The sequence below is a fragment of the Oncorhynchus tshawytscha genome, linkage group LG13 (genome assembly GCF_018296145.1).
Source record: "Oncorhynchus tshawytscha isolate Ot180627B linkage group LG13, Otsh_v2.0, whole genome shotgun sequence".
Lineage (NCBI taxonomy): Eukaryota > Metazoa > Chordata > Actinopteri > Salmoniformes > Salmonidae > Oncorhynchus > Oncorhynchus tshawytscha.
The window spans coordinates 456,367-482,257 of record NC_056441.1 but is presented as its reverse complement, the minus strand read 5'-3'; the positions used below and the strand labels follow the sequence as shown (position 1 = coordinate 482,257).

The window sequence follows — 25,891 nt, the reverse complement described above, 5'->3', positions numbered from 1 at the left end:
ACTGATATGAATAGTGGGGCTATATTGAAGGTGCGACAGTACATGTAGAATGTCCCATCCGTGTGGAAGCTAGGGGAACTGCAACAACTAGGCTCCATTCCAAACAACTCCAATCCCCTACACCTCGCATCCCATTTCCCTGTAACATGGTGGTTAGTGCTATCTGGATTTCAGGGAACGTCCCTACCCTAAACCATAACACTTACCTAACCTTGACCATGACCATTTTCAACTTCAATGGGGTAACGTTAGAGTTACATTCTCAGGACCAATTGTCATTATGGCTACAGACTGTACAAGGATACCGGATAGCATGGACAATGATGGTGGACGTCCAAAGGACCCCAAATAACAATTCACTTTCAGTTTCGTCCAACTTTCAACAGCCGTAAAAAAAAGTTGTTATTGAAAATATATTTTATAGCGATTTAGATGGTTTCTAACACATTATTGTTTTCTTTGTATCACCTGGAAACGACAGCCATTTCTACAATGGCCGCTTCCCCCAATCTGCCATTTCTCGTTGAGATGACCATGCCTCTTAGTGACGCCGATGTAAGGATGGTGAAGCTTCCCCATCTTAACAACATAAACTAGCTTTACTTGTCAAGTAGAAAGTCTGCAGTTTACAATGCGTTGTTGTATCCTCCTTTAACATTATTTTCCATATCGCTGGTCCTTTCCCAAGAGGCAAATAAACCCAGACAGTTTATCAGAGGACGCTCTAAAAGGGGAAAACGTATCTTTAAGAAGATGTTAATCAATCATACTTTGGGAAATAAGGCTACCGACAGGTTCATAATTAACAGAGGGGTATAAGGCTACCGACAGGTTCATAATTAACAGAGGGGTATAAGGCTACCTACAGGTTCATAATTAACAGAGGGGTATAAGGCTACCGACAGGTTCATAATTAACAGAGGGGTATAAGGCTACCTACAGGTTCATAATTAACAGAGGGGTATAAGGCTACCTACAGGTTCATAATTAACAGAGGGGTATAAGGCTACCTACAGGTTCAGAATTAACAGAGGGGTATAAGGCTACCTACAGGTTCAGAATTAACAGAGGGGTATAAGGCTACCTACAGGTTCAGAATTAACAGAGGGGTATAAGGCTACCTACAGGTTCATAATTAACAGAGGGGTATAAGGCTACCTACAGGTTCATAATTAACAGAGGGGTATAAGGCTACCGACAGGTTCATAATTAACAGAGGGGGAGGCTAATAATTGTTTAAAATAGTCCTGAGGGCCAGCAGAGCCATGGGAAGATAGGATAACTCCAGGTCACACTGACTACTGGGATGGTGATGAGAGACAAAATGGAGGACATTTAGAAGCACAGAAGCAGGGTGAATTAAATTCCAGACAGCGGTCAGGTCTCTCCTCTCCCTTGGTCAGGTCTTAACAGAAAGCACCAGGTCAGAATTCCTTTTCTAAGGTCCTCAGCAGTTCTGCTGCCAGAGTGCTGATCTAGCATCAGTTCTGCTGCCAGAGTGCTGATCTAGCATCAGTTCTGCTGCCAGAGTGCTGATCTAGCATCAGTTCTGCTGCCAGAGTGCTGATCTAGCATCAGTTCTGCTGCCAGAGTGCTGATCTAGCATCAGTTCTGCTGCCAGAGTGCTGATCTAGCATCAGTTCTGCCTTTTAGATCATAAGGAATACGATTACATGGAAAGTGGACCTTAGCCTAGATCAGCACTCTGGAATGTGAGACGCTGTATGAACACGGGCCCAGGTCAGAATGTGTTCCTCAGGTCAGGCTCTTCAGAAGTTCTGCTGTCTGCGTTTCTTGGCGTCCATTGCGTCGAGGATGGGTTGTCTCTTGGCGGTGTAGCGCTGGCGCAGCTCCTCGATCTCTCTCTCCATCATGGGGTCCAGAGCCGTCAGACGCAGCTGCAGCTCCTCAAAGTCAAGGTTCTTCAGCTGCTTAGACAGAGAACACACACACACACAGAGGGAGAGAAGCAACTTTAGAACACGGCACAACCTAAATCACTGTGTCAGATAGGAAGTAAAGACCAAGGGATGGACAGAGATAATGTCACATGACTATTGATCACTGAGATAATGTCACATGACTATTGATCACTGAGATAATGTCACATGACTATTGATCACTGAGATAATGTCACATGACTATTGATCACAGACATGCTATTACAAACCACCAGGAGTCTTTTCACAGTCCCCAAATCCAGAACAAATTCAAGAAAGCGTACAGCATTATAGAGAGCAATTATTGCTAGGAACTTCCTTCCATCTCATATTGCTCAAATGAACAGCAAACCTGGTTTCAGAAAACAGATAAAGCAACACCTCACGGCACAACGCATCTCCCCTATTTGGCGTAGTTTGTGTGTATTGATATGTAGGTTACATGTGCCATTAAAATATGTTTTGTAGTTCTGTTCTTGTCTATTAATGTTCTGTATTATGATTCATGTTCTGTGTGGACCCCAGGAAGAGTAGCTGCTGCTTTTGCAACAGCTAATGGAGATCCTAATAAAAACCCAATACCACTTTTTAAATGTATTTATCTGAATATGTTATGTACGTATGTACACTACTGGTCAAAAGTTTGGACACACCTACTCATTCAAGTGCTTTTTCAATTTTGTACTATTTTTTACATTGTAGAAGTGATAGTGATGAAATCTAAACTATGAAACAACACATATGGAATCATGTAGTAACCAAAAAAGTGTTAAACAAATCAAAATGTGTCACCAGCAAAGCACCACCACACCTCCTCCTCCATGCTTCACGGTGGGAACCACACATGCGGAGATCATCCATTCACCTACCCTGCGTCTCACAAAGACACGGCGGTTGGAACCAAAAAACTAAAATTTGGACTCATATACAGTGGGGCATAAAGTATTTAGTCAGCCACCAATTGTGCATGTTCTCCCACTTAAAAAGATGAGAGGCCTGTAATTTTCATCATAGGTACACTTCAACTATGACAGACAAAATGAGAATAAAATAATCCAGAAAATCACATTGTAGGATTTTTAATGCATTTATTTGCAAATTATGGTGGAAAAGAAGTATTTGGTCAATAACAAAAGTTTCTCAATACTTTGTTATATACCCTTTGTTGGCAATGACAGAGGTCAAACGTTTTCTGTAAGTCTTCACAAGGTTTTCACACACTGTTGCTGGTATTTTGGCCCATTCCTCCATGCAGATCTCCTCTAGAGCAGTGATGTTTTGGGGCTGTTGCTGGGCAACACAGACTTTCAACTCCCTCCAAAGATTTTCTATGGGGTTGAGATCTGGAGACTGGCTATGCAACTCCAGGACCTTGAAATGCTTCTTACGAAGCCACTCCTTCGTTGCTCGGGTGGTGTGTTTAGGATCATTGTCATGCTGAAAGACCCAGCCACGTTTCATCTTCAATGCCCTTGCTGATGGAAGGAGGTTTTCACTCAAAATCTCACGATACATGGCCCCATTCATTCTTTCCTTTACACGGATCAGTCATCCTGGTCCCTTTGCAGAAAAACAGACCCAAAGCATGATGTTTCCACCCCCATGCTTCACGGTAGGTATGGTGTTCTTTGGATGCAACTCAGCATTCTTTGTCCTCCAAACACGACGAGTTGAGTTTTTACCAAAAAGTTATATTTTGGTTTCATCTGACCATATGACATTCTCTCAATCTTCTTCTGGATCATCCAAATGCTCTCTAGCAAACTTCAGACGGGCCTGGACATGTACTGGCTTAAGCAGGGGGACACGTCTGGCACTGCAGGATTTGAGTCCCTGGCGGCGTTGTGTGTTACTGATGGTAGGCTTTGTTACTTTGGTCCCAGCTCTCTGCAGGTCATTCACTAGGTCCCCCCGTGTGGTTCTGGGATTTTTGCTCACCGTTCTTGTGATCATTTTGACCCCACGGGTTGAGATCTTGCGTGGAGCCCCAGATCGAGGGAGATTATCAGTGGTCTTGTATGTCTTCCATTTCCTAATAATTGCTCCCACAGTTGATTTCTTCAAACCAAGCTGCTTACCTATTGCAGATTCAGTCTTCCCAGCCTGGTGGAGGTCTACAATTTTGTTTCTGGTGTCCTTTGACAGCTCTTTGGTCTTGGCCATAGTGGAGTTTGGAGTGTGACTGTTTGAGGTTGTGGACAGGTGTCTTTTATACTGATAATAAGTTCAAACAGGTGCCATCAATACAGGTAACGAGTGGAGGACAGAGGAGCCTCTTAAAGAAGAAGTTACAGGTCTGTGAGAGCCAGAAATCTTGCTTGTTTGTAGGTGACCAAATACTTATTTTCCACCATAATTTGCAAATCAATTCATTAAAAATCCTACAATGTGATTTTCTGGATTATTTTATTCTCATTTTGTCTGTCATAGTTGAAGTGTACCTATGATGAAAATTACAGGCCTCTCATCTTTTTAAGTGGGAGAACTTGCACAATTGGTGGCTGACTAAATACTTTTTTGCCCTACTGTATGTACTTGGTCTTTTACCAAATAGGGCTTTGTTCTTAATAGCAAACCTACCTTGTCACAACACAACTGATTGGCTCAAACACATTAAGGATAGAAATTCCACAAATTAATTTAACAAGGCATACCTGTTAATTTAAATGCATTCCAGGTGACTACCTCATGAAGCTGGTTCAGAGAATGCCAAGAGTGTGCAAAGCTGTCATCAAGGCAAAGCTTGGCTACTTTGAAGAAGCTCAAACACTTTTATGGTTACAACATCATTCCATGTGTGTTATGTCATAGTTTTGATATCTTCAATATTATTCTACAGAGTAGAAAAAAGTCAAAATAAAGAAAAACCCTGGAATGAGTAGGTGTCCAAACTTCTGACTGGTACTGTAGTTCTATAGGCGGCTCTATATGAAGTTCAAGAGAACGCTCTACATGTTGTTCTATGTGTAGTTCTATGTGTAGTTCTATATGAAGTTCCATGGATGGTTCTATATGTAGTTCCATGGATGGTTCTATATGTAGTTGCAAGGAATGTTCTATATGTAGTTCCATGGATGGTTCTATATGTAGTTCCATGGATGGTTCTATATGTAGTTCCATATGTAGTTCTATATGTAGTTCTATGGATGGTTCTATATGTAGATCTATGGATGGTTCTATATGTAGTTCTATGGATGGTTCTATATGTAGTTCTATGGATGGTTCTATATGTAGTTCTATATGTAGTTCCATGGACGGTTCTATATTTTTTTTATTTATTTTACTAGGCAAGTCAGTTAAGAACAAATTCTTATTTTCAATGACGGCCTAGGAACAGTGGGTTAACTGCCTGTTCAGGGGCAGAATGACAGCCTAGGAACAGTGGGTTAACTGCCTGTTCAGGGGCAGAATGACAGCCTAGGAACAGTGGGTTAACTGCCTGTTCAGGGGCAGAACGACAGATTTTGTACCTCGTCAGCTCGGGGATTTGAACTTTCGGTTACTAGTCCAATGCTCTAACCACTAGGCTACCCTAACTATATGTAGTTCCATGGACGGTTCTATATGTAGTTCCATGGATGGTTCTATATGTAGATCTATGGATGGTTCTATATGTAGTTCTATGGATGGTTCTATATGTAGTTCTATGGATGGTTCTATATGTAGTTCTATGGATGGTTCCATATGTTGTTCTATATGTAGTTTCATGGACGGTTCTATATGTAGTTTCATGGACGGTTCTATATGTAGTTCCATGGACGGTTCTATATGTAGTTCCATGGACGGTTCTATATGTAGTTCCATGGATGGTTCTATATGTAGTTCCATGGACGGTTCTATATGTAGTTCCATGGATGGTTCTATATGTAGATCTATGGATGGTTCTATATGTAGTTCTATATGTAGTTCTATGGATGGTTCCATATGTTGTTCTATATGTAGTTTCATGGACGGTTCTATATGTAGTTCTATGGATGGTTCTATATGTAGTGCAATGGACGGTTCTAAATGTAGCTCCATGGACGGTTCTGTATGTAGTTATGGATGGTTCTATTTGTAGTTCTATATGTAGTTTTATGGATGGTTCCATATGTTGTTCTATATGTAGTTCTATGTATGGTTCTATATGTAGTTCCATGGATGGTTCTATATGTAGTTCCATGGACGGTTCTATATGTAGTTCCATGGATGGTTCTATATGTAGTTATGGATGGTTCTATATGTAGTTATGGATGGTTCTATATGTAGTTATGGATGGTTCTATATGTAGTTATGGATGTAGTTCTATGGGTGGTTCCATATGTTGTTCTATATGTAGTTCCATGTATGGTTCTATATGTAGTTCCATGTATGGTTCTATATGTAGTTCCATGGATGGTTCTATATGTAGTTCCATGGATGGTTCTATATGTAGTTCCATGGATGGTTCTATATGTAGTTCCATGGATGGTTCTATATGTAGTTCCATGGATGGTTCTATATGTAGTTCCATGGATGGTTCTATATGTAGTTCCATGGATGGTTCTATATGTAGTTCCATGGATGGTTCTATATGTAGTTCCATGGATGGTTCTATATGTAGTTCCATGGATGGTTCTATATGTAGTTCCATGGATGGTTCTATATGTAGTTCCATGGATGGTTCTATATGTAGTTCCATGGATGGTTCTATATGTAGTTCCATGGATGGTTCTATATGTAGTTCCATGGATGGTTCTATATGTAGTTCCATGGATGGTTCTATATGTAGTTCCACGGATGGTTCTATATGTAGTTCCACGGATGGTTCTATATGTAGTTCCACGGATGGTTCTATATGTAGTTCTACGGATGGTTCTATATGTAGTTCTATGGATGGTTCTATATGTAGTTCTATGGATGGTTCTATATGTAGTTCTATGGATGGTTCTATATGTAGTTCCACGGATGGTTCTATATGTAGTTCTATGGATGGTTCTATATGTAGTTCTATATGTAGTTCCACGGATGGTTCTATATGTAGTTTCATGGATGGTTCTATATGTAGTTATGGATGGTTCATATGTAGTTCTATGGATGGTTCTATATGTAGTTCTATGGATGGTTCTATATGTAGTTCTATATGTAGTTCCACGGACGGTTCTAAATGTAGTTCCATGGACGGTTCATATGTAGTTCTATGGATGGTTCTATATGTAGTTCTATATGTAGTTTCATGGATGGTTCTATATGTAGTTCAATGGACGGTTCTAAATGTAGTTCCATGGACGGTTCTGTATGTAGTTCCATGGATGGTTCTATATGTAGTTCTATATGTAGTTCCATGGATGGTTCTATATGTAGTTATATACAGTGCCTTGCGAAAGTATTCGGCCCACTTGAACTTTGTGACCTTTTGCCACATTTCAGGCTTCAAACATAAAGATATAAAACTGTATTTTTTTTGTGAAGAATCAACAACAAGTGGGACACAATCATGAAGTGGAACGACATTTATTGGATATTTTAAACTTTTTTTAAATAAAAAACTGAAAAATTGGGCGTGCAAAATTATTCAGCCCCCTTAAGTTAATACTTTGTAGCGCCACCTTTTGCTGCGATTACAGCTGTAAGTCGCTTGGGGTATGTCTCTATCAGTTTTGCACATCGAGAGACTGAAATTTTTTCCCATTCCTCCTTGCAAAACAGCTCTGAGCTCAGTGAGGTTGGATGGAGCATTTGTGAACAGCAGTTTTCAGTTCTTTCCACAGATTCTCGACATTCAGGTCTGGACTTTGACTTGGCCATTCTAACACCTGGATATGTTTATTTTTGAACCATTCCATTGTAGATTTTGCTTTATGTTTTGGATCATTGTCTTGTTGGAAGACAAATTTGTCTCAGGTCTTTGCAGACTCCATCAGGTTTTCTTCCAGAATGGTCCTGTATTTGGCTCCATCCATCTTCCCATCAATTTTAACCATCTTCCCTGTCCCTGCTGAAGAAAAGCAGGCCCAAACCATGATGCTGCCACCACCATGTTTGACAGTGGGGATGGTGTATTCAGGGTGATGAGCTGTGTTGCTTTTTACGCCAAACATAACGTTTTGCATTGTTGCCAAAAAGTTCAATTTTGGTTTCATCTGACCAGAGCACCTTCTTCCACATGTTTGGTGTGTCTCCCAGGTGGCTTGTGGCAAACTTTAAACAACACTTTTTTATGGATATCTTTAAGAAATGGCTTTCTTCTTGCCACTCTTCCATAAAGGCCAGATTTGTGCAATATACGACTGATTGTTGCCCCATGGACAGAGTCTCCCACCTCAGCTGTAGATCTCTGCAGTTCATCCAGAGTGATCATGGGCCTCTTGGCTGCATCTCTGATCAGTCTTCTCCTTGTATGAGCTGAAAGTTTAGAGGGACGGCCAGGTCTTGGTAGATTTGCAGTGGTCTGATACTCCTTCCATTTCAATATTATCGCTTGCACAGTGCTCCTTGGGATGTTTAAAGCTTGGGATATCTTTTTGTATCCAAATCCGGCTTTAAACTTCTTCACAACAGTATCTCGGACCTGCCTGGTGTGTTCCTTGTTCTTCATGATGCTCTCTGCGCTTTTAACGGACCTCTGAGACTATCACAGTGCAGGTGCATTTATACAGAGACTTGATTACACACAGGTAGATTGTATTTATCATCATTAGTCATTTAGGTCAACATTGGATCATTCAGAGATCCTCACTGAACTTCTGGAGAGAGTTTGCTGCACTGAAAATAAAGGGGCTGAATAATTTTGCACGCCCAATTTTTCAGTTTTTGATTTGTTAAAAAAGTTTGAAATATCCAATAAATGTCGTTCCACTTCATGATTGTGTCCCACTTGTTGTTGATTCTTCACAAAAAAATACAGTTTTATATCTTTATGTTTGAAGCCTGAAATGTGGCAAAAGGTCGCAAAGTTCAAGGGGGCCGAATACTTTTGCAAGGCATTGTATGTAGTTCCATGGATGGTTCTATATGTAGTTCCATGGATGGTTCTATATGTAGTTCCATGGATGGTTCTATATGTAGTTCCATGGATGGTTATTTTTGTTGTTCTATGGATGGTTCTATATGTTGTTTTATGGAAGGGTGATTAGGTGTAACTCACAAAGTCAAAGTCTCCGTCCTGAGGAACCTTCCAGTTGTCAGGGAAGACGTTCTTAGCCTGGCTGATGTGATAGCCTGGTTCCTGCTGCCGGTTATGGTTATAGCTCCCCTGTTGGACCTTAGAGTCCTGCTTGTCAAAATAGTCCATGAAGGAGGGTCTCAGGGCCTGCTGGGAGGTGGGGTGTCCTGGGCAGAGAGAAGGAAACATTTACTCTACTCTTCCTAATGAATAACAAAACCACACGGTGTGGAGCGAGGTAGAGCTAGGCATGTTGGAGTAATGAACACATGTTAAAGGGACACTTCCGGATCATTATGTCTCTGTTTCCAGTATGAAGGAAGTTGGAGGTAGTTTCGTGAGCCGCAATGACTGGAAGCCTATGGGTATCAGCTAGCATTATGGGTATCTGCGAGCATGCTAGCTGTTCCCATAGACTTCCAAGTGATTGCGCTAACACTAGTTAGCAACTTCCTTCAAACTGTACGCAGAAACATAAAAATGGTTTCCACGAGGTCATCTGACTCTGGGGAAGTAGATTAAGGGCCTCATTGCCAAAATCCTGATGTATCCCTTGAATATAATAATTTTCTAACTGTGAAGATTTATATCTAGGAGGAATAGATAAGGTTTTAAAATATACTGACCAAAAATATAAAAACGCAACATGTAAAGTGTTTCATGAACTGAAATAAAAGAGCCCAGAAATGTTCCACATGCACAAAAAGCTCATTTCTCTCAAATGCTGTGCACAAATTTGTTTATATCCCAGTTAGTGAGCCTTTCCCCCCCAAGATAATCCATCCACCTGACAGGTGTGGCATATCAAGAAGATGATTAAATAGCATGATTATTACACAGGTGCACCTTGCACTGGGGACAATAAAAGGCCACTAAAAAGGTGCAGTTTTGTCACAAGACAATGCCAAAGATATCTATATTTTTGAGGGAGTGTGCAATTGGCATGCTGCCTACAGGAATGTCCACCAGAGATGTTGCCAGATAATTGAATGTTCATTTCTCTACCACAAGCCGCCTCCAACATCGTGTTAGAGAATTTGGCAGTACGTCCAACCGGCATCACAACCGCAGACCACATGTAACCACGCCAGCCCAGGACCTCTACATCCGACTTCTTCACCTGCTGAATATTCTGAGATCAGCCACCAGGGCGGCAGGGTAGCCTAGTGGTTAGAGCGTTGGACTAGTAACCGGACTGTTGCAAGTTCAGATCCCCGAGCTGATAAGGTACAAATCTGTCGTTCTGCCCTTGAACAGGCAGTTAACCCACTGTTCCTAGGCCGTCATTGCAAATAAGAATTTGTTCTTAAGAATTTGCCTGGTAAAATAAAATAAATAAAAACCCGGACAGCTGATGAAACTGAATATTTCTGTCTGTAATAAAGCCCTTTTGTGGGGGAAAAACTAATTCCGATTGGCTGGACCTGGCTCCCCAGTGGGTAGGCCTATGGCTGTGCCCAGTCTTGTGAAATCCATAGATTAGGGTCTAATGAAGTTATTTGAATTGACTGACTTCCTTATATGAGCTGTAACTCAGGAATTGTTGTATTTTGCGTTGATATATTTGTTTACAGTAGCAACACTACCATACTAAAGACAGAGACAGTTACAGGACGAAGGTCCTGAGGTTGGGGGTTTAAGTCTTTCTCCATGTGCATCTAGTCTCAAATCAAATAAAAATCTATCACAAAAACTAGATAATGTCAGCTACAGCCTAATGGGTACTACGCTGACAGCTCACTATAATAAATATAACTAAATGATCACAAAATATACTATGTTACAGCCTACGGTACTATCCTGACAAGCTCTACTCACTCCTCATTGAGCCTTCATCGTTGTCCTCCTCATCACTATTGATGACCATGGTTCCCAGGTCTGCCTCTAACATGGTACTGCCGTGCTCGATCATGGTCTGAGCTCCGTCACTCATGGTGCTGGTAGCTCTCATGGTGCCAGCCCCCTCTGACCCAGACTTCACCATGGTGTGGGAGTCTACTTCCACCTCCTCTTCCTGGACAGAGAGAGAGAGAGGACAGTCAGGTCAATCAAACTAACTTGTAAAGTCCTTTTTACATCAGCAGGTGGACAGTAAGGTGCTGGGATTCATTCATACAAATACCCACTAACTGGGGAATGTGCAGGCCCAAACCTGAGCTGTGTAGAAGGACATGTTACCCAGGAAATAAAAAGTTACGTTCAAAGTATCAACTGCAAATATTTCAAATGTGTGAGGGCCCATTATTCTGCTTTCATACTAGGTATCTATTAACACAAAAACAACCTTTTAAGTGTAAAATAAGCATTGGTCTTAAGCAACAAAAGCCCTAATGTGTAATCCACCCATGCTCTACCAAGGTTTTCCAACACACAGCTTTAACCTACTACAGTAGTTATGTTGGTCTATTGTACTTCAACACTATGTAGGCAGGTTGCTTAGGATTCAAACCTTCTTTGTGGAAGAATGTAGGACTGGCATTTGGACATGAGCTAGCTGGCATTATTCTAAAATGGATGAAATGATTTCAAATCAATCTACAGACAATACCCAGTAAGGACAAAGCAAAAACAGGTTGACATTTTTGTAACTTTGAAACTACCTTATTTACATAAAGGTATTTCTGGGGGGTCTGAATACTTTCGGAATGCACTGTATGTTGAATGAGCATGGAGACGAGAGAGCCTCACAAGTTTGACGAAATGACCTCTATACACTGACCTCTCACACTGACACACTGACCTCTACACACTGACCTCTACACACTGACCTCTACACACTGACCTCTACACACTAATGGCATAGCAGTTCAGACGTCTTTTGTCCTCGTCTTGTCGTGTCCTGTATATATATATATATATATATATATTTACAACTTTTTTCACATACATTTTATTTTTCATCAACTCATCTTCAAAACACTCTCCTGCAACCCGCCTCACCAATTTATATTTATAAAAAAGTATTATTTACCTCAAATCTGTAATCCTCCAAGAAGCTAGCCGGAAACTCCAAGAAACTAGCCAGAAGCTAGCCAGGAGCTAATCCAGAAGCTAGTTTGCTTCTTTACTGGCAAATCGTTAGTATTCAGCTAACCACGGTTTGTGGTCATCAGCTATCCTTTAGCTCGAAAATCTATCGCCAGTTCTGTATGGCGCAGCGCGGCTCGGAACGGAACATACCGGACCAATTTCTCTCCCCATGTCCCTGGATTTCGACTGCTCTCTGGACATTCATACCCGGATCTCACAGCTAGCTAGCTGCTATCCGTGTGACTATCGGCCTTCGTCGATTCTGGAGCAAACATCAATTATTCCGGAGCTAGCCAGCTTCGTCAATCACTCCTGAGTTCCATCAATCACTCCTGGGCTGCAGTCACCTATCCGGACCCGTTTTACTGCCTACGCGGAGCCCCACCGGGCCTTCACAACTGGACTGCCGACGTTATCTACCCGAAGGATATCCGGCTGGCTCCTCCGTCGCGACGTTACCTGAACGCCCATCTGCGGCCTGCTAACCGTTAGCTGTCTTACCGGCTGCTATCTGAATAGACAATCGGACAATTTATTTATTTTTATTATTATTATGTTTTCTTCTTGGGCCTCTATAACTATATCTATTGTTTTTATTTTTGTTGTTGTGTGATTTGGATTAATCCCCTCTACCACACGGAACCCCACTAATGTACTGACGGAACGCAAGAGGTGGCTAACAACAGACCTCCATCCTATGCTAGCTTGCTACCGATGGCCTGGCTAGCTGTCTAAATCGCCGTGACCCCCAACCAACCTCTCCACTCACTGGACCCTTTTGATCACTCGACTAAGCATGCCTCTCCTTAATGTCAATATGTCTTGTCCATTGCTGTTCTGGTTAGTGTTTATTGGCTTATTTCACTGTAGAGCCTCTAGTCCTGCTCACTATACCTTATCCAACCTATTAGTTCCACCACCCATACATGCAATGACATCTCCTGGTTTCAATGATGTTTCTAGAGACAATATCTCTTCATCACTCAATACCTAGGTTTACCTCCACTGTATTCACATCCTACCATACCTTTTGTCTGTACATTATACCTTGATGCTATTTTATCGCCCCCAGAAACCTCCTTTTACTCTCTGTTCCAGACATTCTAGACGACCAATTCTTTTTGCTTTTAGCCGCACCCTTATTCTACTCCTCCTATGTTCCTCTGGCGATGTAGAGGTGAATCCAGGCCCTGCAGTGCCTAGCTCCACTCCTATTCCCCAGGCGCTCTCTTTTGACGACTTCTGTAACCGTAATAGCCTTGGTTTCATGCATGTTAACATTAGAAGCCTCCTCCCTAAGTTTGTTCTATTCACTGCTTTAGCACACTCTGCCAACCCGGATGTTCTAGCTGTGTCTGAATCCTGGCTTAGGAAGACCACCAAAAATTCAGAAATTGTAATTCCAAACTACAACATTTTCAGACAAGATAGAACTGCCAAAGGGGGCGGTGTTGCAATCTACTGCAAAGATAGCCTGCAGAGTTCTGTCCTACTATCCAGCTCTGAAACCAGATTGCATAGCAGAGAAGGTATGGTGAGATTCGAAATGGTCGGTAATCTGTTTGTTGACTTGGCTTTCGAAGACCTTAGAAAGGCAGGGTAGGATAGATATAGGTCTGTAGCAGTTTGGGTCAAGAGTGTCCCCCCCTTTGAAGAGGGGGATGACCGCAGCTGCTTTCCAATCTTTGGGAATCTCAGACGACACGAAAGAGAGGTTGAACAGGCTAGTAATAGGGGTGGCAACAATTTCGGCAGATAATTTTAGAAAGAAAGGGTCCAGATTGTCTAGCCCGGCTGATTTGTAGGGGTCCAGATTTTGCAGCTCTTTCAGAACATCAGCTGAATGCATTTGGGAGAAGGAGAAATGGGGAAGGCTTGGGCGAGTTGCTGTTGGGGGTGCAGTGCTGTGCAGTGACCGGGGTAGGAGTAGCCAGGTGGAAAGCATGGCCAGCCATAGAAAAATGCTTATTGAAATTCTCAATTATGGTGGATTTATCAGTGGTGACAGTGTTTCCTATCTTCAGTGCAGTGGGCAGCTGGGAGGAGGTGTTCTTATTCTCCATGGACTTTACAGTGTCCCAGAACCTTTTTGAGTTAGTGTTGCAGGAAGCAAATTTCTGCTGGAAAAAGCTAGCCTTGGCTTTTCTAACTGCCTGTGTATAATGGTTTCTAGCTTCCCTGAACAGCTGCATATCACGGGGGCTGTTCGATGCTAATGCAGAACGCCATAGGATGTTTTTGTGTTGGTTAAGGGCACTCAGGTCTGGGGAGAACCAAGGGCTATATCTGTTCCTGGTTCTAAATTTCTTGAATGGGGCATGTTTATTTAAGATGGTTAGGAAGGCATTTAAAAAAAATATCCAGGCATCCTCTACTGACGGGATGAGATCAATATCCTTCCAGGATACCCCGGCCAGGTCGATTAGAAAGGCCTGCTCGCAGAAGTGTTTCAGGGAGCGTTTTACAGTGATGAGTGGAGGTCGTTTTACCGCTGACCCATTACGGATGCAGGCAATGAGGCAGTGATTGCTGAGATCTTGGTTGAAGACAGCAGAGGTGTATTTAGAGGGGAAGTTGGTTAGGATGATATCTATGAGGGTGCCTGTGTTTAAGGCTTTGGGGAGGTACCTGGTAGGTTCATTGATAATTTGTGTGAGAATGAGGGCATCAAGTTTAGATTGTAGGATGGCTGGGGTGTTAAGCATGTTCCAGTTTAGGTCGCCTAGCAGCACGAGCTCTGAAGATAGATGGGGGGCAATCAGTTCACATATGGTGTCCAGAGCACAGCTGGGGGCAGAGGGTGGTCTATAGCAGGCGGCAACGGTGAGAGACTTGTTTTTAGAGAGGTGGATTTTTAAAAGTAGAAGTTCAAATTGTTTGGGTACAGACCTGGATAGTAGGACAGAACTCTGCAGGCTATCTTTGCAGGAGATTGCAACACCGCCCCCTTTGGCAGTTCTATCTTGTCTGAAAATGTTGTAGTTTGGAATTACAATTTCTGAATTTTTGGTGGTCTTCCTAAGCCAGGATTCAGACACAGCTAGAACATCCGGGTTGGCAGAGTGTGCTAAAGCAGTGAATGGAACAAACTTAGGGAGGAGGCTTCTAATGTTAACATGCATGAAACCAAGGCTATTACGGTTACAGAAGTCGTCAAAAGAGAGCGCCTGGGGAATAGGAGTGGAGCTAGGCACTGCAGGGCCTGGATTCACCTCTACATCGCCAGAGGAACATAGGAGGAGTAGAATAAGGGTGCGGCTAAAAGCAAAAAGAATTGGTCGTCTAGAATGTCTGGAACAGAGAGTAAAAGGAGGTTTCTGGGGGCAATAAAATAGCATCAAGGTATAATGTACAGACAAAGGTATGGTAGGATGTGAATACAGTGGAGGTAAACCTAGGTATTGAGTGATGAAGAGAGAGATAGTGTCTCTAGAAACATCATTGAAACCAGGAGATGTCATTGCATGTGTGGGTGGTGGAACTAATAGGTTGGATAAGGTATAGTGAGCAGGACTAGAGGCTCTACAGTGAAATAAGCCAATAAACACTAACCAGAACAGCAATGGACAAGACATATTGACATTAAGGAGAGGCATGCTTAGTCGAGTGATCAAAAGGGTCCAGTGAGTGGAGAGGTTGGTTGGGGGTCACGGCGATTTAGACAGCTAGCCAGGCCATCGGTAGCAAGCTAGCATAGGATGGAGGTCTGTTGTTAGCCACCTCTTGCATTCCGTCAGTACATTAGTGGGGTTCCGTGTGGTAGAGGGGATTAATCCAAATCACACAACAACAAAAATAAAAACAATAGATATAGTTATAGAGGCCCAAGAAGAAAACATAATAATAATAAAAATAAATAAATTGTCCGATTGTCTATTCAGATAGCAGCCGGTAAGACAGCTAACGGTTAGCAGGCCGGAGATCGGCGTTCAGGTAACATCGCGACGGAGGAGCCAGCCGGATCTCCTTCGGGTAGATAACGTCGGCAGTCCAGTTGTGAAGGCCCGGTGGGGCTCCGCGTAGGCAGTAAAACGGGTCCGGATAGGTGACTGCAGCCCAGGAGTGATTGATGGAACTCAGGAGTGATTGACGAAGCTGGCTAGCTCCGGAATAATTGATGTTTGCTCCAGAATCGACGAAGGCCGATAGTCACACGGATAGCAGCTAGCTAGCTGTGAGATCCGGGTATGAATGTCCAGAGAGCAGTCGAAATCCAGGGACATGGAGAGAAAAATTGGTCCGGTATGTTCCGTTCCGAGCCGCGCTGCGCCATACAGAACTGGCGATAGATTTTCGAGCTAAAGGATAGCCGATGACCACAAACCGTGGTTAGCTGTATACTAACGATTTGCCAGTAAAGAAGCGAACTAGCTTCTGAACTAGCTTCTGATTAGCTTCTGGCTAGTTTCAGGCTAGCTTCTTGGAGGATTACAGATTTGAGGTAAATAATACTTTTTTATAAATATAAATTGGTGAGGCGGGTTGCAGGAGAGTGTTTTGAAGATGAGTTGATGGAAAATAAAAATAAAATGTATGTGAAAAAAGTGGTAAATATATATATACAGGACACGACAAGAAGAGGACAAAAGACATCTGAACTGCTATGCCACCTTGGACTATACGTACAGAGTCGTCCTCCTCCAGCTCTCTCTGCTGCTCCTGTTGTCTCTTAGCCTTCATCTCCATGGACTCAGTGATCAGGTCTCTCAGGATGGTGACTGGCTTGGCTGCTGTGATGAACGGATGCTACAGGAGAGAGCGAGAGGAGGAAGGCAGTTAGTTGACGAAGCTCCACATGCCTGCCAGTGGTTTAACATGTTGGTAGAGGAAGGGACAGCATAGACAGATAACTGTCAAGGTGCTAGGCTCTGATGAGCTACAGAAGACCACACTATGATGTTCTACCAGTATATAGGAGTCGGTCTGTCTGTCTCACCTGTGGTAGTCGTCTGTCTGTGTGTGTGTGTGTCTCACCTGTGGTAGTCGTCTGTCTGTGTGTGTCTCACCTGTGGTAGTCGTCTGTCTGTGTGTGTGTGTCTCACCTGTGGTAGTCGTCTGTGTGTGTGTGTGTCTCACCTGTGGTAGTCGTCTGTCTGTGTGTGTGTGTGTGTGTGTCTCACCTGTGGTAGTCGTCTGTCTGTCTGTCTGTGTGTGTGTGTGTCTCACCTGTGGTAGTCGTCTGTCTGTGTGTATGTGTCTCACCTGTGGTAGTAGTCTGTCTGTGTGTGTGTGTGTGTGTGTGTGTGTGTGTGTGTGTGTGTCTCACCTGTGGTAGTCGTCTGTCTGTGTGTGTGTGTGTGTGTCTCACCTGTGGTAGTCGTCTGTGTGTGTGTGTGTGTGTCTCACCTGTGGTAGTCGTCTGTGTGTGTGTGTGTGTGTCTCACCTGTGGTAGTCGTCTGTGTGTGTGTGTGTGTGTGTGTCTCACCTGTGGTAGTCGTCTGTGTGTGTGTGTGTGTGTCTCACCTGTGGTAGTCGTCTGTGTGTGTGTGTGTGTGTCTCACCTGTGGTAGTCGTCTGTGTGTGTGTGTGTGTCTCACCTGTGGTAGTCGTCTGTGTGTGTGTGTGTGTGTCTCACCTGTGGTAGTCGTCTGTGTGTGTGTGTGTGTGTGTGTCTCACCTGTGGTAGTCGTCTGTGTGTGTGTGTGTCTCACCTGTGGTAGTCGTCTGTGTGTGTGTGTGTGTGTCTCACCTGTGGTAGTCATCTGTGTGTGTGTGTGTGTCTCACCTGTGGTAGTCGTCTGTGTGTGTGTGTGTGTGTGTCTCACCTGTGGTAGTCGTCTGTGTGTGTGTGTGTGTGTGTGTGTCTCACCTGTGGTAGTCGTCTGTGTGTGTGTGTGTGTGTGTGTCTCACCTGTGGTAGTCATCTGTGTGTGTGTGTCTCACCTGTGGTAGTCGTCTGTGTGTGTGTCTCACCTGTGGTAGTCGTCTGTGTGTGTGTGTCTCACCTGTGGTAGTCGTCTGTGTGTGTGTGTGTGTGTGTCTCACCTGTGGTAGTCGTCTGTGTGTGTGTGTGTGTGTGTCTCACCTGTGGTAGTCGTCTGTGTGTGTGTGTGTGTCTCACCTGTGGTAGTCGTCTGTGTGTGTGTGTGTGTCTCACCTGTGGTAGTCGTCTGTGTGTGTGTGTGTGTCTCACCTGTGGTAGTCGTCTGTGTGTGTGTGTGTGTCTCACCTGTGGTAGTCGTCTGTGTGTGTGTGTGTGTGTGTCTCACCTGTGGTAGTCGTCTGTGTGTGTGTGTGTGTGTGTCTCACCTGTGGTAGTCGTCTGTGTGTGTGTGTGTGTGTGTCTCACCTGTGGTAGTCGTCTGTGTGTGTGTGTGTGTCTCACCTGTGGTAGTCGTCTGTGTGTGTGTGTGTGTCTCACCTGTGGTAGTCGTCTGTGTGTGTGTGTGTGTCTCACCTGTGGTAGTCGTCTGTGTGTGTGTGTGTGTCTCACCTGTGGTAGTCGTCTGTGTGTGTGTGTGTGTCTCACCTGTGGTAGTCGTCTGTGTGTGTGTGTGTGTGTGTGTGTCTCACCTGTGGTAGTCGTCTGTGTGTGTGTGTGTGTGTCTCACCTGTGGTAGTCGTCTGTGTGTGTGTGTGTGTGTCTCACCTGTGGTAGTCGTCTGTGTGTGTGTGTGTGTCTCACCTGTGGTAGTCGTCTGTGTGTGTGTGTGTGTCTCACCTGTGGTAGTAGTCTGTGTGTGTGTGTGTGTGTGTGTCTCACCTGTGGTAGTCGTCTGTGTGTGTGTGTGTGTCTCACCTGTGGTAGTCGTCTGTGTGTGTGTGTCTCACCTGTGGTAGTCATCTGTGTGTGTGTGTGTGTCTCACCTGTGGTAGTCGTCTGTGTGTGTGTGTGTGTGTCTCACCTGTGGTAGTCGTCTGTGTGTGTGTGTGTCTCACCTGTGGTAGTCGTCTGTGTGTGTGTGTGTGTGTGTCTCACCTGTGGTAGTCGTCTGTGTGTGTGTGTGTGTGTCTCACCTGTGGTAGTCGTCTGTGTGTGTGTGTGTGTCTCACCTGTGGTAGTCGTCTGTGTGTGTGTGTGTGTCTCACCTGTGGTAGTCTGTGTGTGTGTGTGTGTGTGTCTCACCTGTGGTAGTCGTCTGTGTGTGTGTGTGTGTCTCACCTGTGGTAGTAGTCTGTGTGTGTGTGTGTGTGTGTGTCTCACCTGTGGTAGTCGTCTGTGTGTGTGTGTGTGTGTCTCACCTGTGGTAGTCGTCTGTGTGTGTGTGTGTGTCTCACCTGTGGTAGTCGTCTGTGTGTGTGTGTGTGTGTCTCACCTGTGGTAGTCGTCTGTGTGTGTGTGTGTGTGTCTCACCTGTGGTATTCGTCTGTGTGTGTGTGTGTGTCTCACCTGTGGTAGTCGTCTGTGTGTGTGTGTGTGTGTCTCACCTGTGGTAGTCGTCGTCTGTGTGTGTGTGTGTGTCTCACCTGTGGTAGTAGTCTGTGTGTGTGTGTGTGTGTGTGTGTGTCTCACCTGTGGTAGTCGTCTGTGTGTGTGTGTGTGTGTGTCTCACCTGTGGTAGTCGTCTGTGTGTGTGTGTGTGTGTGTCTCACCTGTGGTAGTCGTCTGTGTGTGTGTGTGTGTCTCACCTGTGGTAGTCGTCTGTGTGTGTGTGTGTGTGTCTCACCTGTGGTAGTCGTCTGTGTGTGTGTGTGTGTCTCACCTGTGGTAGTCGTCTGTGTGTGTGTGTGTGTCTCACCTGTGGTAGTCGTCTGTGTGTGTGTGTGTCTCACCTGTGGTAGTCGTCTGTCTGTGTGTGTGTCTCACCTGTGGTAGTCATCTGTCTGTGTGTGTGTCTCACCTGTGGTAGTCGTCTGTCTGTCTGTCTGTGTCTCACCTGTGGTAGTAGTCTGTGTGTGTGCGCGTGTGTGTGTGTGTGTGTGTGTGTGTGTGTCTCACTGTGGTAGTCATCTGTCTGTGTGTGTGTGTCTCACCTGTGGTAGTCGTCTGTCTGTCTGTGTGTGTGTGTCTCACCTGTGGTAGTCGTCTGTGTGTGTGTGTGTGTCTCACCTGTGGTAGTCGTCTGTGTGTGTGTGTGTGTGTCTCACCTGTGGTAGTCGTCTGTGTGTGTGTGTGTGTGTGTCTCACCTGTGGTAGTCGTCTGTGTGTGTGTGTGTGTCTCACCTGTGGTAGTCGTCTGTGTGTGTGTGTGTGTCTCACCTGTGGTAGTAGTCTGTCTGTGTGTGTGTGTGTGTGTGTGTGTGTGTGTCTCACCTGTGGTAGTCGTCTGTCTGTGTGTGTGTGTGTGTGTCTCACCTGTGGTAGTCTGTCTGTGTGTGTGTGTGTGTGTCTCACCTGTGGTAGTCGTCTGTGTGTGTGTGTGTGTGTGTGTGTCTCACCTGTGGTAGTCGTCTGTGTGTGTGTGTGTGTGTGTCTCACCTGTGGTAGTCGTCTGTGTGTGTGTGTGTGTGTGTCTCACCTGTGGTAGTCGTCTGTGTGTGTGTGTGTGTCTCACCTGTGGTAGTCGTCTGTGTGTGTGTGTGTGTCTCACCTGTGGTAGTCGTCTGTGTGTGTGTGTGTGTCTCACCTGTGGTAGTCGTCTGTGTGTGTGTGTGTGTCTCACCTGTGGTAGTCGTCTGTGTGTGTGTGTCTCACCTGTGGTAGTCGTCTGTGTGTGTGTGTGTGTCTCACCTGTGGTAGTCGTCTGTGTGTGTGTGTGTGTGTGTCTCACCTGTGGTAGTCGTCTGTGTGTGTGTGTGTGTCTCACCTGTGGTAGTCGTCTGTGTGTGTGTGTGTGTGTCTCACCTGTGGTAGTCGTCTGTGTGTGTGTGTGTGTCTCACCTGTGGTAGTCGTCTGTGTGTGTGTGTGTGTCTCACCTGTGGTAGTCATCTGTGTGTGTGTGTGTGTCTCACCTGTGGTAGTAGTCTGTGTGTGTGTGTGTGTGTGTGTGTCTCACCTGTGTAGTCGTCTGTGTGTGTGTGTGTGTGTCTCACCTGTGGTAGTCGTCTGTGTGTGTGTGTGTCTCACCTGTGGTAGTCGTCTGTGTGTGTGTGTGTGTGTCTCACCTGTGGTAGTCGTCTGTGTGTGTGTGTGTGTGTGTCTCACCTGTGGTAGTTGTCTGTGTGTGTGTGTGTGTCTCACCTGTGGTAGTCGTCTGTGTGTGTGTGTGTCTCACCTGTGGTAGTCGTCTGTCTGTGTGTGTGTCTCACCTGTGGTAGTCATCTGTCTGTGTGTGTGTGTCTCACCTGTGGTAGTCGTCTGTCTGTCTGTCTGTGTCTCACCTGTGGTAGTCGTCTGTGTGTGTGCGCGTGTGTGTCTCACCTGTGGTAGTCATCTGTCTGTGTGTGTGTGTCTCACCTGTGGTAGTCGTCTGTCTGTCTGTCTGTCTGTGTCTCACCTGCCAAGGCAGCATCTACTCTTCCTGTGGTCCAGCATAATTAAGGCAGTTTATACAACTTTAAAACATTACAATACCTTCACAAATCTCACAACACACGGTGTGCCCTCAGGCCCCTACTCCACCACTACCACATCTACAGTACTAAATCCATGTGTATGTGTGTGTATAGTGCGCATGTTATCATGTGTCTGTGCCAATGGTTGCGTTGCTTCAGTCCCCGCTGTTCCATAAGGTGTTTATCTGTTTTTTAAATCTGATTCTAGTGCTGCATCAGTTCCTCTTATGTGGAATAGAGTTCCATGTAGTCATGGCTCTATGTAGTACTGTGTGCCTCCTGTCATGACGTTGCCCTCTTTTGGTACAGCAAGCCCATCCCCCTCTCCCTGCCTCCTTCAACTAGGCTGCTGTGGTCAGAGAAAGGTCGTAAATTCCTGAGAAGACCCTGCCTCATGACCACACAGTATAGAGAGAGAGTGAAGTTTCATAGAGAACAAAGGAATTTCTTCCACCTCACAGAACTGGAGGTCCGAACAAATTTCATGTTCCGGACAAGGTATAAAAGGTCGGTGAAGAATCCAGCTACGAACTGGTCCGTTTGTTACAACTTGGGAAAGCTCATGGGAGATGGTGTGGCCACATTACCATAACGCTGTTTATATAATAGTCTCAGATATGAGGTTTACATCTAATTGTTGTATAAAATGAATGAGTATGATACTGTTTGTAAAATTGTGTAATATGATTTTGAACTGTTTAATGAAGGAAAATCCAATTCCCTTTTGATTTGAACTAAATCAGAGGACCGCCCCTGTGCCCAGTTAGGGTCAGGCATCCTGGGACAGCCCCTTTTCTGAAATTCCGAATAAGACCGAACTTTGAGAAATTATCACCAGACCATGCTTTTCTCCATTAGGAGAGGACAAAGGTTGTAGACCATTGGTGAATCTTTAAACCATACCACGTGGTTAAACTCTTAGACTATTGATACCGACAGAATAAGAACAAGTCTTTGTTATTAATTACTAGTCTGCAGCTAAGAATTCGGTATCATTGAATGCGAAGAACGACAACCGCCGAAACATCCATCCTACAACATGAATGAATGTCACTCTGAACTATCCCCTCTAACCACGACGGAGAGAGAGAGACGGACAATTCTACAAAAGAAACAACTTTTCACCAGCGATCAAGACGACACACTGAGCGTAAATATATATATTGATTGCAATTGTTCCCGAATGAGTGAGCGTTCATGTGCAAAGGATTAGCATTTCAATTGTTATAATTATCACTCTGTAGTGACTTTAGTCGACACCCACTTCCCCTTTTGTCTAACAAGCCGCCATGCCGGTTCAGCCCACTAGGGCACATTCCCCTATCATTTCTTGTAACCATATTTACCTTGTTGTTTTGTTTATGCATTTCTGTGAATTACTTAGTAATAAAAAATGATTTAAGACAATTGATGTATGGATGACTCATAGTGAAGACTGGGTTCGTGCAGATAACCAACAATTTACGACGTTTGGAATGAGACTAACGTGAGGTAAAGTAAATCATTCATTAATTCGAAGACTAATTGATCAGATAAAATATCTGAAAAGTTATTTTAGGAAATGATAACTTTGTAATCTGAATATTTTCCTTGGTGCCCCGACTTCCTAGTTAATTACAGCTACATGATTAATCAATTTGATTATCAACATGATTAATCAATTTGAGTATCTTCGATAAAAACGAAGTCTTCAATTTAATGATAGTAAAGACATGACACTCCCTTTGCCTGTGAAGAGACCTCTGGTGGCATGTCTTGTGGGGTAGGCATGGGTGTCTGAGCTGTGTGCCAGTAGTTTAGACAGACAGCTCGGTACATTCAACATGTCAATACCTCTCATAAATACAAGTAGTGATGAAGTCAATCTCTCCTCCACTTTGAGCCAGGAGAGATTGACATGCATATTATTAATATTAGCTCTCTGTGTAGATCCAAGGGTCGTGCTGCCCTGTTCTGAGCCAATTGCAATTTTTCTAAGTCCCTCTTTGTGGCACCTGACCACACGACTGAACAGTAGTCCAGGTGCTACAAAACTAGGGCCTGTAGGACCTGCCTTGTTGATAATGTTGTTAAGAAGGTAGAGCAGCGCTTTATTATGGACAGACTTCTCCCCATCTACACACTGTATACAGATGATTATATTGTGTTTGTTTATGTGTAACTCTGTGTTGTTGTTTTTGTTGCACTGCTTTGCTTTATCTTGACCAGGTCGCAGTTGTAAATGAGAACTTGTTCTCAGCTGGCCTATTAAATAAAGGTGAAATAAAATGTAAAAAATCTTAGCTACTGTTGTATCAATAAGTTTTGACCATGACAGGTTACAATCCAGGGTTACTCCAAGCAGTTTAGTCACCTCAACTTGCTCAATTTCCACATTATTCATTTCAAGATGGAGGTGAGGTTTAGGGTTTAGTGAATGATTTGTCCCAAATCTTTTTACGCTGCTGCTACTCCCTGTTTATCATATATGCATAGTCCCTTTAACCATATCTACATGTATATACTACCTCAATAAGCCTGTCTAACAGGTGTCTGTATGTAGCCTCGCTACTTCTATAGCCTCTCTACTGTATATATCCTGTCTTTTTACTGTTGTTTTATTTCTTTACTTACCTATTGTTCACCTAACACCTTTTTTGCACTATTGGTTAGAGCCTGTAAGTAAGCATTTCACCTGTGGTACTCAGCGCACGTGACAAATAAACTTTGATTTTGATTTGAAATACAATGCTTTTAGTGTTATAAATATTTAGGACTAACTTATTCCTTGCCACCCATTCTGAAACTAACTGCAACTCTTTGTTAAGTGTTGCAGTCATTTCAGTCGCTGTAATAGTTAACGTGTATAGTGTTGAGTCACCCACATACATAGACACATTGGCTTTACTCAAAACCAGTGGCATGTCATTAGTAAAGATTGAACAAAGTAAAGGGCCTAAACAGCTGCCCTGGGGAATTCCTGATTCTACCTGAATAATGTTGGAGAGGCTTCCATTAAAGATCACCCTCTGTGTTCTGTTAGACAGGTAACTCTTTATCCACATTATAGCAGGGGGTGTAAAGCCATAACACATATGTTATTCCAGCAGGAGACTATGATCGAAAATGTCAAAAGCTGCACTGAAGTCTAACAAGACAGCCCCCACAAACTTTTTATCATCAATTTATCTCAGCCAATCATCAGTTATTTGTGTAAGTGCTTGTTGAATGTCCTTCCATATAAGGGTGTTGAAAGTCTGTTGTCAATTTGTTTACTGTGAAATAGCATTGTATCTGGTCAAACACCATTTTTTCCAGAAGTTTACTAAGGGTTGGTAACAGGCTGATTGGTCGGCTATTTGAGCTAGTGAAGGGGGCTTTACTATTCTTAGGTAGAGGAATGACTTTGATTCCCTCCAGGCCTGAGGGCACACTTTCTAGTAGGCTTAAATTGAAGATGTGGCAAATAGGAGTTGCAATATTGTCCGCTATTACCCTCAGTAATCTTCGATCCAAATTCTCAGACCCCGGTGGTTTGTCGTTGTTGATCAACAATACATTTTTAACCTCGTCCATACTGACTTTACAGAATTCAAAAATACAATTCTGGTCTTTTATCATTTGGTCCCTCGATATATTTGGATGTGTAGTGTCAGCGTTTGTGTGTGTGTATCTCTCACCTGTAGTAGTTGTGTGTATCTCACCTGTAGTAGTTGCGTGGCTGTAGCTCTCTGTTCTGGGTTCTTCACCAGACATTTCTTTACAAAGTGTGTGAAGTCGTCTGTCCACAGCTCAGGCTTCCTGAACGTAGGTGGAGGGTTGGTTGGGATCATGAAAATAGCCTGACAGTAATACAGAGGAAGAAGAGACAGAAAACACCTAGTTAAGCAGGTAGTATAGAAGCCTCAATGTAAACCCTAATGAATGTCTATAGACCGCTTGGTACGGAACCTCTCTGTAACCCTAATGAATGTCTATAGACCGCTTGGTACGGAACCTCTCTGTAACCCTAATGAATGTCTATAGACCGCTTGGTACGGAACCTCTCTGTAACCCTAATGAATGTCTATAGACCACTTGGTACAGAACCTCTCTGTAACCCTAATGAATGTCTATAGACCGCTTGGTACGGAACCTCTCTGTAACCCTAATGAATGTCTATAGACCGCTTGGTACGGAACCTCTCTGTAACCCTAATGAATGTCTATAGACCGCTTGGTACGGAACCTCTCTGTAACCCTAATGAATGTCTATAGACCGCTTGGTACGGCACGTGCAAGGCCCCCGACCGCAAGGCGCTACAAAGTGTGTTGAGTAAAGCCCAGTTCATCACTGGGGCCGAGAGCTCCCTGCCATCCAGGACCTTTATATCAGGCGGTATCAGAGGAAGGTCCTAAAAATGTGTCAGACTCCAGCCACCCAAGTCATAAACTGTTCTGTGT

At 43.9% G+C, this 25,891-nt stretch overlaps 1 protein-coding gene across 3 annotated transcripts in view; it reads right to left on the bottom strand.

The window, feature by feature from the left end:
- Nucleotides 1-725: 725 nt before the first annotated feature.
- LOC112236591 (serine/threonine-protein kinase 3) overlaps nucleotides 726-25,891 on the bottom strand; it is a 35,177-nt gene continuing 10,011 nt past the window's right edge. The window contains exons 7-12 of one of the 3 annotated variants that reach the window (XR_006078536.1): nucleotides 25,154-25,291; nucleotides 16,720-16,839; nucleotides 10,882-11,077; nucleotides 9,046-9,230; nucleotides 1,196-1,931; nucleotides 726-1,158 (exon numbers count right to left, since the gene is read on the bottom strand). Coding sequence is in view for 2 of the 3 variants with exons in the window: in XM_042295045.1 (XP_042150979.1) it covers nucleotides 1,770-1,931; nucleotides 9,046-9,230; nucleotides 10,882-11,077; nucleotides 16,720-16,839; nucleotides 25,154-25,291 (801 nt within the window). In the remaining variant the exon portion in view is untranslated. Of the gene's footprint in view, nucleotides 1,932-9,045; nucleotides 9,231-10,881; nucleotides 11,078-16,719; nucleotides 16,840-25,153; nucleotides 25,292-25,891 lie in introns of all 3 variants that reach the window. The other 2 variants (XM_042295045.1, XM_042295046.1) reach the window with 2 other exon arrangements.